We start from the raw sequence: 14,603 nt of genomic DNA, 5'->3' as shown, positions 1-14,603 counted from the left end.
TAAGTGGTGACGTGTCGACCTTATGAAACGTCACATCTGGGTCCAAGTTGGCGGAGTCCCTCGTATTTTCAATATGCCACAGTGCTGTGTCCCGTACTGCTTCAACAGGTCCGAATCGAAAAAAAAACTACCCAACTGTCTTTTTGACCGCTTTCCTTGCGATTAGATATCATGAAGTAATATTTTTGTTCATAATGTAATGTGAGATTTAGGATTTTTACTATAAGCTATACTGATTAAAAGTAAAACCAAAGAGTTAGAAATGTCAGTTTTCATGTAATGAATTAAAAATATGACCGCTTACCTCTTGATGAGGTGACATGAAATGAAATAATGACATGAACTTTTCATGATATTCTGATTACCTGAAGTGCACTAGTGTACTGCACATCTTGTCTTATTTGTATCTTAATGTATGTTTATACAGTGTATCACAAAAGTGAGTACACCCCTCACATTTCTGCAAATATTTTATTATATCTTTTCATGGGACAACACTATAGAACTAAAACTTGGATATAACTTAGAGTAGTCAGTGTACAACTTGTATAGCAGTGTAGATTTACTGTCTTCTGAAAATAACTCAACACACAGCCATTAATGACTACACCCCTAATTATGTCAAAATTGAGCACTGCTTGTCATTTTCCCTCCAAAATGTCATGCGACTCGTTAGTGTTTTATATATATATATATATATATATATATATATATATATATATATATATATATATATATATATATATATATATATATATAATATAATATAATATAAATATATATATGTATAATAAGACCTTTTCTCGTCCAGACCGCTATTGAGAAGGACTAGACAGCTATGATTCGTGTAATGTTTGTAAATCCAATTTCCAACGACAGCAACACAGAGTTCCTTAAGTTTTCCACAAACAGAATTTATTTTAACTTTGTTCTTGCATTGACTTATCCGTTAATCCAAGTTTCTTATAAAAACTCACTAAAATCTGTTGCTCCACGTCATCTTTCTTTCCGTATATTTGATATATATTTTCCGTATATAGAGTCAGTACAATTCTGCCCTCCGCAGGCTCCACCGAAGAGGACTAATGAATAACAGCATACATTGATTACCAGGAAAAATAATCAATAGTTGAAATACCAAGTCTCCACCTCAAATAAGTATTCTTTAACCAAACAGAAAAAACAGAAAATATTCATGACAATAAACATAGAACTTTACAATTAGTGCAATATGGCTCTTACTATATATATATATATATACAGTGTATCACAAAAGTGAGTACACCCCTCACATTTCTGCAGATATTTAAGTATATCTTTTCATGGGACAACACTGACAAAATGACACTTTGACACAATGAAAAGTAGTCTGTGTGCAGCTTATATAACAGTGTAAATTTATTCTTCCCTCAAAATAACTCAATATACAGCCATTAATGTCTAAACCACCGGCAACAAAAGTGAGTACACCCCTTAGTGAAAGTTCCTAAAGTGTCAATATTTTGTGTGGCCACCATTATTTCCCAGAACTGCCTTAACTCTCCTGGGCATGGAGTTTACCAGAGCTTCACAGGTTGCCACTGGAATGCTTTTCCACTCCTCCATGACGACATCACGGAGCTGGCGGATATTCGAGACTTTGCGCTCCTCCACCTTCCGCTTGAGGATGCCCCAAAGATGTTCTATTGGGTTTAGGTCTGGAGACATGCTTGGCCAGTCCATCACCTTTACCCTCAGCCTCTTCAATAAAGCAGTGGTCGTCTTAGAGGTGTGTTTGGGGTCATTATCATGCAGGAACACTGCCCTGCGACCCAGTTTCCGGAGGGAGGGGATCATGCTCTGCTTCAGTATTTCACAGTACATATTGGAGTTCATGTGTCCCTCAATGAAATGTAACTCCCCAACACCTGCTGCACTCATGCAGCCCCAGACCATGGCATTCCCACCACCATGCTTGACTGTAGGCATGACACACTTATCTTTGTACTCCTCACCTGATTGCCGCCACACATGCTTGAGACCATCTGAACCAAACAAATTAATCTTGGTCTCATCAGACCATAGGACATGGTTCCAGTAATCCATGTCCTTTGTTGACATGTCTTCAGCAAACTGTTTGCGGGCTTTCTTGTGTAGAGACTTCAGAAGAGGCTTCCTTCTGGGGTGACAGCCATGCAGACCAATTTGATGTAGTGTGCGGCGTATGGTCTGAGCACTGACAGGCTGACCCCCCACCTTTTCAATCTCTGCAGCAATGCTGACAGCACTCCTGCGCCTATCTTTCAAAGACAGCAGTTGGATGTGACGCTGAGCACGTGCACTCAGCTTCTTTGGACGACCAACGCGAGGTCTGTTCTGAGTGGACCCTGCTCTTTTAAAACACTGGATGATCTTGGCCACTGTGCTGCAGCTCAGTTTCAGGGTGTTGGCAATCTTCTTGTAGCCTTGGCCATCTTCATGTAGCGCAACAATTCGTCTTTTAAGATCCTCAGAGAGTTCTTTGCCATGAGGTGCCATGTTGGAACTTTCAGTGACCAGTATGAGAGAGTGTGAGAGCTGTACTACACACCTGCTCCCTATGCACACCTGAGACCTAGTAACACTAACAAATCACATGACATTTTGGAGGGAAAATGACAAGCAGTGCTCAATTTGGACATTTAGGGGTGTAGTCTCTTAGGGGTGTACTCACTTTTGTTGCCGGTGGTTTAGACATTAATGGCTGTATATTGAGTTATTTTGAGGTAAGAATAAATTTACACTGTTATATAAGCTGCACACAGACTACTTTTCATTGTGTCAAAGTGTCATTTTGTCAGTGTTGTCCCATGAAAAGATATACTTAAATATCTGCAGAAATGTGAGGGGTGTACTCACTTTTGTGATACACTGTATATATATAAAGGTTCACAGGTTTAGTCATAGTTGTTTGCGTTTGCGATTAAAGGTTCGTTTGGCCCCGGAAATGGTCCTAACGTTGCGTGTGACGTCACACTTAACAAGCGAATAGTTATTCTATATTAAATCCTCCCGCCCCCGCCAGTCTGTGAAATTACATCTTATATGAAACCGGTCCGTGGTGCAAAGGTTGGGGACCACTGTTCTAAAACATCAACTTTAAGGATAAAATGTTCACTTGCTGCCTAATATATCTAACCCACTAACAGGTAACACTAACGAAGAGATAATCAGTGTTATTCACTTTACCTGTCAGTGGTAATAATGTTATGCCTGGTCGGTGTATATCCAAGCAGTTTTACTAAACTTTATACACACACACACACACGCACACACAGGTAAACAACAAGGAATGCCATTCAACCTTCATTACAACCATCCCCAAAATAACGTTCAAAGTAATCTATAAACCTAATGCTTTTTTTTTTTTTTGGGTAAGTTTTAAAGATTGCAGAAGTGAATTAAATTCTAGTAAAAACAAAGGTAACGTAGGTCTGGAGCCTAAAAACTTTACTTTATGAATAAAAAACTTATAGACATATAGAAGCATAGTGTACGAATTGAAATTGCCTCTGGGAACCTAGTAGCATCACACATTATTGTCAGGAGATAACTATTTCTGGAGCGAGTTTTAGGTAGCAGACCTATGCAGTCAGTCAAAATATGTTTGAACGGTTCACACATCACTTGAATTGGTCGGAGGGTAAGAGTCTTAATAACTTGATTCGGCTTACCTACTAGCTGATAAACATCGAATTTCAGAAAGGGCCAGAAGAAATAATGGAGAATCTGTTGATGGTCTTCTGACTCCTAGATGTCCTGAACGGGGATGGTCAGCTCTGGAACTGTACATATTTTATCTCCATAGAGATTGTTACCCAAAATGAGAGATATACCATTCGCAGTCAGTATTGAATGGATGACAATTGATAATAATAATAATAATAGCATGTGCATAAAATCAGCCCCATAACAAACACCAGTGTGTTTAACTGCTTGTTTATTGGAATATTTAACTTATTACTTAGATTCACGGACTGGAGTGAAGTTGGTCCAGCCAAATCATCTGAGTCCGCAGTGTTTCCAGTGAGCCTGCTCACTCGCCTTGTGTACTTAGCAGCAGCTCAGAGGATTCATTGGATCCGGGTTAATTGAGATATCGGACTCATGATTCCTGATTCAGTACAAAGATTCGAATGAACCCGGGTGATTCAGGAACCGCCCAGCTCTTATTGTGAGTCATAGCAGAGCCTCTTGAATCACAGTTACAGAAGTTACCTGTAAGCCGAATATTAAACTGTGTCTTAGCTATCTGCTGCACAGCTGCAAAAGTCCTTTGTAGAGATCTAAAAGCCATTGAGCTCTTGTCCTCAGTTACTGTGCAGCACCCACTTTACCAGCTGTTATTTAGTTTGACAACTATGCAAAATGCGCTCAGGTGTCACACTCTTTTTCTTTGCAGGTACAATTTCCTGTTTAGAATTCTGCCAAACCTCTCATTTACTAAGTGGTGGTGAAGATGGTCTTCTCTGTCTGTGGAGCACAAAGACTTGGGAATGTTTGAAAACCATCAAAGCACACAAGTAAGTAGAAAAGACAAGACACACTGTGTGTCACATTTTTGTTTTTGATAAGTTATTGGCTAAGATTGTATGTTTTCTTAATAGGGGCCATGTATCTTTTCTGTCTGTGCACCCATCTGGAAAGATTGCTCTATCTGTTGGAACAGACAAGAAACTAAGGTACTTTTTATTGATATATTTAAAAATGTTCATTTTTAAGAATTATTGAATACACTCCTTTTCCAGAAAAATTGGAACATTTTGTTTAACTGACAAAGTACAGAGAACAGATGTGTGTTGTCCCTGACCGGATTAATTGTAATTTGAAAATACAAACAAATTTAAATCTGATACCTGCAACACACTCAAAGTTGGGACAGGGGCAAAATAAAAATGAAAAGTTTAGAATATTTAAGTGTAGTGGGATAATGCTATTATGATAACATTTTTCTATCTCTTAGGAATAAAGAATTTTTAAAAAATAATTAAACAATGCACCACATGCTACGACAATCAAAACAGCCCAAACATCAAATTGTTAGTCACTTTCTGATGTTTGTATTGTTGATTCTACTTATTTTGTCAGTGTTTACATACAAGTGCAAATAAAGTACAATTTTAAAATTACATTATTGTACTTGATTACTGTCCACCCCTTATTTGCCCAGTCATTCTTTAGTCAGAACAATTGTTCATTTGCATGCTTAAAGGGTTCTTTGCATCATGAAATGCTTATTTAGATTGATGGCCATGAATGAATGATGTGCTGTAAATGAAAATGGTTCTATATAGCACCAAAAAGGGGTTATGTTATTGTTGCAGTGTTAAAAACTGGTTTCCATACTTCACCTGGCAGTCAAAATGTAGATAACAAGAAAACAGTCAAGAACATGTATGAAAAATGTGGATATACATACTTGATTGTTCATGCAAGACTGGGTCAAAAGCAGCTTTATTCATATCACAAGGCGAAGCATCACCACACACAGTGTAATCTTAAACTGTAGGTGGATGCAATTGCGTAAGAGCTATACACTCTTATGTCCTTTACTTAAGTTATTTCATTTCTGGATTAGTATTACAGCTGCATTAATGTAAATGTTGCATTTTAATACTGTAACTGTTTTTTAAGGAGGATTGTACCATTTCATCAAGAAAAGAGAGATAAAAATGCTCCGGGTTTAATACAGAACAGCACGTTGCTCAGGTTGTTCTACTAATGCAGGCAGTGATCTGACGTGTCCCAGTTGGACCGAATCACTCTTTCCTTTGTCTCCAGTGATTGTCAAGATGTGTCTGTGTTCAGACATGCGATATGTTCACCCGATTACATATCGGGTGAACATACATACATGACGCTAAAAATGCGTTGACAATCAATATTTTAAGTCGATGCATCAATTTTAAAACTATGTTTAAAAATGATCCTTTTTAATTTCTACAATGTTTTCATTCATATAACTGTTCATATGATTTCCCTCAGCACTACTTGCTGCGTGCATGACCTAGGTCGTATTTGGTCCAGTCGCTGGTTGGCGACATTAAGTGCAGTCTTAAAAAATGCAATCCTCTTATTAATGATGTTAAGCAGTCCTTTTTTTGGACTAAAATTAATTTAGATTAATCGACCAATCGATAAAATAGTCTATAGATTAATCGATAGAAAAATAGTCCTTAGTGGCAGCCCTAAGTGTGAGTTGTACTGGTATGAGTGTATTAGGTGTTGCGGTGCTGTTGGGATTTTTAAAGATTTTAATGTCAATACTAGAAAAAAGAAAACAGTGCAACTATTCACTGTTGTGATAAAAGACTACAGGAAGATTAACACACACTGTGCATAAAAATTAAGAACAAATTAACTTTATTCCCTTAACTGTATTCCATAACGAGTACCTATGGGATATGTGTTGGTAATAAACAGACCAGTATTTTGAAACAGCATTTTAAAAAAACAGCAACTCTGTTGTACTGGTATGAGTGTATCGGTTGTAAGACATACTAAGGTGTTATTACCATATCAGAGTCCATGGGTGACAACTTTATGGATGAGGTCTGGGAAAGTAACAGTGACTGGATTAGGTGACTCAGCTATTTAGTTACTACAAGGAAATTGTATTTTGGTGATTCAAGAAATTATGATCAGTTTAAGAAAAATGACATGGAAAGGCTAACCATGCCAAACAATTCTGTGGTCTAGAATACACACTTCAGCTTACCTGCCATTTTTATTGACAAGTGTAAAGCTGTCCCTCCTCAATGCTGTGCCATCAAAAGAAATTAGCTTTGATGAATGATAACATTTTAAAGAGTCAAATCTTGGCAATTGCCTTTAAACATCTGTAACCTTTTTAAGTTGTTCCTGACCGTGCCAGTGAGCAGCGCATCATGCTAAAGTAACTTTTCTTGACTATGTTGATTGTAAATCTACATGAGAAACTACAATGGCACCACAATAAAAGAAAATAGTAGGCTTCAAAAATAGTTGTACAACCCCAAATCAGAAAAAGTTGGGACCGTATGAAAAATGCAAATCAAATAAAAATGCGGTGTTTCTTACATTTACTTTGATTTTTATTTGATTGCAGACAGTTTAAACCCAAGATATTTCATGTTTTGTCTGTTTAACTTTATTTTAATTGTTAATATACCGCCATTTCAAGCCTTCAAACACAACACAAAAAAAGTTGGGATGAGGGCAATTTAGGGCTAGTAATGAGGTGAAAAAACTAAATAATGATGTAATTGCAAACAGATGATGTCAACAGGTGATTGTAATCATGGTTTGGTACAAAAGCAGCATCCAGGAAGGGCTTTGTCTTTGATGAACAAAGATGGCCAGAGGATCTCCAATTTGTCAACAAATGCGTAAGAAAATTATTGAAATGTTTAAAAACATTGTACCTCGAAAAAAGATTGGAAGGGATTTGCATATTTCTCCTTCTACAGTGCACAATATCATTAAGGTCATTTACATAACAAAGGTAATTTACACTTCTGTGATGGCAGCATTAATGCAGAAAAGTACATTGAGATCTTAGATCTCGGGCAATCCGAGAAGCAAAGCGCGCACACGGCCAGAACATCCACAGCCACTTCCAGAACAGCGGTGACACACGGCGCTTGTGGCAGGGCATCCAGGCCATCACCAACTACAGGACGACTCCACCCGTCTGTGACAGTGATGCTTCCCTTCCAGATGCGCTGAATGACTTCTACGCTCGGTTCGAGGCGCAGAACAACATGTTGGCGAGGAAGATGATCCCACCTTGTGACGACCAGGTGCTTCGTCTCACCACAGCGGACGTGAGGAGAACTCTGCACAGAGTCAACCCACGGAAGGCTTCTGGACCAGACAACATTCCTGGCCGAGTGCTCAAAGGATGTGCAGACCAGCTGGCAGATGTATTCACTGACATCTTCAACATCTCCCTGAGCAGCGCCATCGTTCCAACGTGCCTCAAGATGACCACCATCGTACCTGTGCCAAAGAAATCATCTGTGTCATGCTTCAACGACTATCGTCCCGTAGCACTCACGCCTATCATCATGAAGTGCTTCGAGAAACTAGTCATGAGGCATATTAAGACACTACTGCCTCCCACCATGGACCCACTGCAGTTTGCGTACCGTCCTAACCGCTCAACGGACGACGCCATATCCACTACACTTCACCTGGCTTCTACACACCTGGACAGAAAGAACACTTACGTCAGGATGCTGTTCATAGACTTTAGCTCAGCATTCAACACCATCATTCCTCAGCATCTAATTGGAAAGCTGAGCACGCTGGGCCTGAACACCTCTCTCTGCAACTGGATCCTGGATTTCTTGACTGAGAGACCTCAGTCCGTCCGGATCGGTAAGAACACCTCCAGCACCACCACACTGAGCACCGGCGCTCCCCAAGGCTGTGTGCTCAGTCCACTGCTGTTTACTCTGCTTACGCACGACTGTACAGCAATGCACAGCTCGAATTCCATCGTTAAGTTTGCAGACGACACAACTGTGGTGGGACTCATCAGCAACAACGATGAGTCAGCGTACAGAGAGGAGATACAACATCTAACGGACTGGTGCCAAGTCAACAACCTGTCTCTGAACGTGGATAAAACCAAAGAGATGGTCATTGACTTTAGAAAGACACTAAGGGACCACTCCCCACTGCACATCGACGGCTCATCTGTTGAGATCGTCAAGAGCACCAAATTTCTCAGTGTTCATCTGGAGGAGAATCTCACCTGGACCCTCAACACCAGTTCTATCACCAAGAAAGCCCAGCAGCGTCTCTACTTTTTGAGAAGACTGAGGAAAGCTCATCTGCCACCCCCCATTCTCACCACGTTCTACAGAGGAACAATCGAGAGCATCCTGAGCGGCTGCATCACTGTCTGGTTCGGAAATTGTACTGCGTCGGACCGCAGGACTCTCCAGCGAGTAGTGAGGACAGCTGAAAAGATCATCGGGGTCGCTCTTCCATCTCTCACGGACATTTTTAACACCCGCTGCATCCGCAAAGCTCTCAGCATTGTGGACGATCCAACCCATCCATCACATGGACTTTTTACTCTGCTCCCGTCTGGGAGACGATACCGCAGCATCCGGACTAACAACCAGACTGTGTAACAGTTTTATCCCTCAGGCAATCAGACTCCTCAACTCAGTACTGTAACAATTTCCTCCGGAAATTTTCTGCTGACACACACTAACCTGTATTGACTATGTTACTTGCATTTTTTGCACACCTCCTGGAACTGAACAAGTAATTTCTGCACCTTACTTGTATTTTTGCACCTTATTTACTTTTTAGGCACCTTATCGGCATTGCCAATTTTACGCTGCTAATGTACATGTCACTACCTCATGAACCATTGTACCATCTATTCACCATCATGTACTAACACTTGTCCTTAGTCCTGTCTTCTAATTACTTGTTTATATTAGGGATAATTAGGAATATCTTTTGTAGTTATTTATTATAGGATTTTTTGTATTTATTGTTGTATTTTACACTGTTTTGTATTGTCTTGCACTTTTTGTACCGTGTTACACCGTGATCCTAGAGGAACGCTGTTTCGTTTCAATATGTACTTGTATGTAGCTGAAATGACAATAAAACCTCTCTGACTCTCTCTCTCTCTCTCTCTCTCTCTGACTAGAGCAATTTATGCAGCCTTCAAAATGTCATCTTTTCCAGGGACGTCCATGCATTTTTCATGCAAAATCACATGCTGCACACATTACAATAGCATGGCTGTGGAAGAAGAGAGTACGGGTACTGGACTTGCCTGTTTGCAGTCCTGACCTGTCCCCAATAAAAAATGTGTGGAGAATTTTGAAACGAAAAATATGACAACGACGACCCCGTACTGTTGCACATCTTAAGATGTGTTAGCAGGAAGAATGGGTCAAAACAAAACCTGAAACATTACCTGAAACACTAAACACTCGCTTGGTATCCTCGGTGCCAAAACGTCTTTTAAGTGTGTTGAAAAGGAATGGCAACATTACAAAGTGGTAAATGCTTTACTGTCACAACTTTTTTTGGAATGTGTTGCAGGCCTGAAATTCTGGAATGGATGTTTATTAATAAATGAAGTGTTGACCAGACAAAACATGAAATATCTCAGGTTCATACTGTCTGCAATGAAATAAGTCAAAGTAAATGTTAGAAACTCTGTGTTTTTTTTATTTGCATCTTCCATGCTGTCCCAACCTTTTCTGATTTGTGGTTGTAATATATAAGGAAAAAAGCTGTAAAGTTTCAAGAATAAAGGCTAATTGTGGGGTGCCAGTTTAGAGGAGCATGGACAAAATCTGGTTCTGATTTTCCAGAAGATTTTTATTAATCACATTAAAATATCAATTATTCTCGCAACTGATTATAAAGTATAACTTTAATCCTCAACATCCCTCATTTTAATACAATAAGGTTGCTATCTTGATGGTCGTACATGCTTCGACTATAAAATCTTGACTTTATTGTTGTAACTTTATTCCTAAAATATTATGACTTAATTCTCATTTGATGTTCTGCCTAGTTGATAAATATAGGTTAATTAATTAATATAGCTTTTCTTTTACTTCAGGGAATATGTATATTGCCCAAAAATAAGGAGAACACTTAAATCACACATTACATCTCAATGAACGAAAGATTAAAGTTAAAAATCTTAAACTGATAAATTGTGTTATCTGTTAAGAACAAAATGACAGAACAACGGCCAATGAAAAGCATTAAACCACCAAAGATTAATGACAACAGTGTCCAATATTCTTTATATGTCTGGGCTGTGGGGTAGCGTGACAGGTCAGAAACCTTTTCTTTTTTATGCCTTTTTTTCTCCAATTCATCTTCCGCTGTTGGGGACCCTGATGGTGTCCAAGGAGGGTGTATTTTTGCTTGACGCACACTCCGACGTGTGTGCAGTCCACCAATTCCTTTTTCTCCCCCACTTCGATGGATTTGCGTGTGAGCTCGGTTTTGCGCACAGCGAGCCATGCCATCTCTGCGCTCCTCCACTTCTGTACAGGTGCCCTGGGCAACCAGGGTCCTTACACGACATTGAAGACCCCAGCCTTTTTAGTCCGGTCTTAAACCACACAGCAGACTAGAGGTCAATTTTGTCTGCTACAGGCACTTGCCAATTGTGCCTCAAGGAGTTCAGAATCCCAGCGATGGAGAAACCTTTTTTTATGAAAAAAAAAACATCCAAGCTTGGCTACATTTTGCAAAAACCTACATCAAGTCTGCCAAAAGTAGAAAACGAGTTATGGTCTGATGAGACCAAGGTTGAACATTTTGGCCATTATTTTAAAAAAGTTATGTTTGGCAAGTAAACAACACTGCAACACCATGCCCTTTAGTCAAGTTGAAGGGAATTATTAACTGTTCCAAATATAAGGGAATTTGGTGCACAAAACTTTCCGGTCTTTGCAAAAAATAGCTAAAGATGAAAAAAAAGTAAATTTGATGCTCTTAACACATTCCAAAAAAAGTTGAGACCAATGCAATGCACCATTTGGAAGTGTGTGGAATAATCAGAAGCACCTGATTTCCAACTTGCCACTGGTTAAAGGTGATGCTATATAAAAGGGTAAAATAGAAGCATAAAATGCTTTATTTTAAACAATTCTGGGATTTTACGATCTACAGTCCATAACATTACTTTGCAAGTACATACCACTGAAATTTCATAGGTAGGAGAGGCCTGAGGCAAATGTCCTATGGGCATTGTGTGGAGGCAATGTAGAATGTCTGAAGTGTTTAGACTGCCCTGTGATAGTATGTTTAGTTTTTTTTTCCCTGTGTTTCATTTTATAAAAAAGAGACCTTGTGGGTTCTTGTAAAAAAACATTATAAAATTAACGCCAGTAGACAATAATAATTAAGGAATGTAACCAATAATCAACAAAAAAAGTCATTGTATGATTATTGCTGTTGCTTAAGAGTTCATTTGAATTCATTTCCAAATACTGATGGTTGATATGAACTGAGAGTAACGTGGTGAAGCTTTCGAAAAGCTGGTGGTATCATTTATTGTTTTTTTTTAATCTGAAAGTTATTTAGTCTGCCATCAGCTTTTGCAAGTGCTATTCGAATTTAGATGCAAGTTGATTTGGTGGGTACTGAATAAGAGGTGACCAAGGTGCAAGTGGTTGTAAAAGAGTGCTGTATAACTGATAATGATGCTTATCTCTTAAATGTGGGCAGCAGCACAGGTGGAAAAGAGGTAATGGTGTTTATAAACGTTGGATCCTCTAGGGTATAAAATCAGATCCAAGGTTATAGTAAGTTGCCCATCTCTTGTCCAAGTTGTCCATCTCTGTGGCTAAAGACTGAACAGTTCCGCATATGGATGCCAGGGCAAATTCTGAAGCAATTAACAATGTACACTCAAACACTCAAAAACTTTTTCTCCAAGGTTGCAAAGTGTGTTGAGCCAGTTGTTGAAAAGGTGAGACAGAAGTTGTGAAAAGGTGTAGCACAGAGAAATGGTCAGCACTTTAAAGGATCTGTCATCCAAGGAAAGAGTGATGAGCAGAGCCAAAAACCAACATCTAATGACTGTAACCTTGATCCTTCAGAGAGACCTGTATTCTATTGAAAATGTGTGGTGCATTATGAAGCACAATAATTAACAATGTACACTCCAGACTTTGGCATTTGATACGTTTTATATATAATTAAGTTAAATTAAAATTCCACAACAAAGGTGTCCTCAGTTTCAGAATGTTGTTAGAGGTAAGGTGATGTAACCCATTGTTAAACATGCCTGTTTCAATGTGTAGCATATTTAGAATTAGCATTACATTTTTTATTTATTTTTGCGTCATGAATTCTAAAACGACTTACATGTCATTCTGATGTAGAACTTGGAATCTAATAGACGGAAGGCCAGCTTTCATCAAGAACATCAAAGAAAGTAAGTTTTAAAATGTTTTTTCTTTAATAAATTAAATGCATTGTGAGTTGCAGTCTTTTGACCCATGCGACAAAATAAAATTGATTGCTCTGTTATGTGTTTTCAGATGCACACATAGTTCAATGGTCACCAGAAGGAGAAAAGTACATTGTTGTTGTGAATAATAAATTGTTTATCTACAACCTGGAGTCTGCCAGCATTATAGGCACGCTTACCTATCGAAAGAGAATTTCAGCCATCAAATTTGTTAAGGTACGTTTTGTTCGATTTTTTTTTTTTTTTTTTTTTTTTTTTTTTTTTTTTTTTTTTTTTTTTTGAACATGCTGTACTGTACTCATTTGTAGTCTTTGTAGTCTGTCCTACAAATGATTGTAGTATGTACAGTATCTCACAAAAGTGAGTACACCCCTCACATTTTTGCAAATATTTCATTATATCTTTTCATGGGACAACACTATAGACATGAAACTTGGATATAACTTAGAGTAGTCAGTGTACAGCTTGTTTAACAGTATAGATTTACTGTCTTCTGAAAATAACTCAACACACAGCCATTAATGTCTAAATGGCTGGCAACATAAGTGAGTACACCCCACAGTGAACATGTCCAAATTGTGCCCAAATGTGTCGTTGTCCCTCTCTGGTGTCATGTGTCAAGGTCCCAGGTGTGAATGGGGAGCAGGGCTGATAAATTTGGTGTTTTGGGTACAATTTTGTCATACTGGCCACTGGATATTCAACATGGCACCTCATGGCAAGTAACTCTCTGAGGATGTGAGAAATAGAATTGTTGCTCTCCACAAAGATGGCCTAGGCTACAAGAAGATTGCCAACACCCTGAAACTGAGCTACAGCATGGTGGCCAAGGTCATACAGCGGTTTTCCAGGACAGGTTACACTCGGAACAGGCTTCGCCAGGGTTGACCAAAGAAGTTGAGTCCACGTGTTCAGCGTCATATCCAGAGGTTGGCTTTAAAAAATAGACCCATGAGTGCTGCCAGCATTGCTGCAGAGGTTAAAGAGGTGGGAGGTCAGCCTGTCAGTGCTCAGACCATACGCCGCACACTGCATCAACTCGGTCTGCATGGTCGTCATCCCAGAAGGAAGGTGACGCACGAGAAAGCCAGCAAACAGTTTGCTGAAGACAAGCAGTCCAAGAACATGGATTACTGGAATGTCCTGTGGTCTGACGAGACCAAGATGAACTTGTTTGGCTCAGATGGTGTCCAGCATGTGTGGCGGCGCCCTGGTGAGGAGTACCAAGTCAACTGTCTCTTGCCTACAGTCAAGCATGGTGGTGGTAGCATCATGGTCTTGGGCTGCATGAGTGCTGCAGGCACTGGGGAGCTGCAGTTTGTTGAGGGAAACATGAATTCCAACATGTACTGTGACATTCCCGAAGAGAGCATGATCCCCTCCCTTCAAAAACTGGGCCGCATGGCAGTTTTCCAACACGATAATGACCCCAAACACACCTCCAAGATGACAACTGCCTTGCTGAGGAAGCTGAAGGTAAAGGTAATGGACTAAACCCAATTGAGCACCTGTGGGGCATCCTCAAGTGGAAGGTGGAGGAGTTCAAGTTGTCTAACATCCACCAGCTCTGTGATGTCATCATGGAGGAGTGGAAGAGGATTCCAGTAGCACCCTGTGCAGCTCT

At 39.5% G+C, this 14,603-nt stretch overlaps 1 protein-coding gene across 4 annotated transcripts in view; it reads left to right on the top strand.

Annotated features, from left to right (window-relative positions):
* The window catches only part of pak1ip1 (PAK1 interacting protein 1), a 43,853-nt gene that overhangs the window by 7,324 nt on the left and 21,926 nt on the right, over positions 1 to 14,603 (top strand). For all 4 annotated transcript variants that reach the window (XM_062991990.1, XM_062991989.1, XM_062991991.1 and 1 more), the window contains exons 3-6: positions 4,421 to 4,541; positions 4,626 to 4,700; positions 12,891 to 12,943; positions 13,050 to 13,195. In XM_062991990.1, coding sequence (XP_062848060.1) covers positions 4,421 to 4,541; positions 4,626 to 4,700; positions 12,891 to 12,943; positions 13,050 to 13,195 — 395 coding nt within the window. The remainder of the gene's footprint in view (positions 1 to 4,420; positions 4,542 to 4,625; positions 4,701 to 12,890; positions 12,944 to 13,049; positions 13,196 to 14,603) is intronic.

Source organism: Trichomycterus rosablanca, chromosome 3 (assembly GCF_030014385.1).
Source record: "Trichomycterus rosablanca isolate fTriRos1 chromosome 3, fTriRos1.hap1, whole genome shotgun sequence".
Lineage (NCBI taxonomy): Eukaryota > Metazoa > Chordata > Actinopteri > Siluriformes > Trichomycteridae > Trichomycterus > Trichomycterus rosablanca.
The sequence above is the reverse complement of the archived record's forward strand: the minus strand, read 5'-3'. Positions and strand labels throughout refer to the sequence as shown.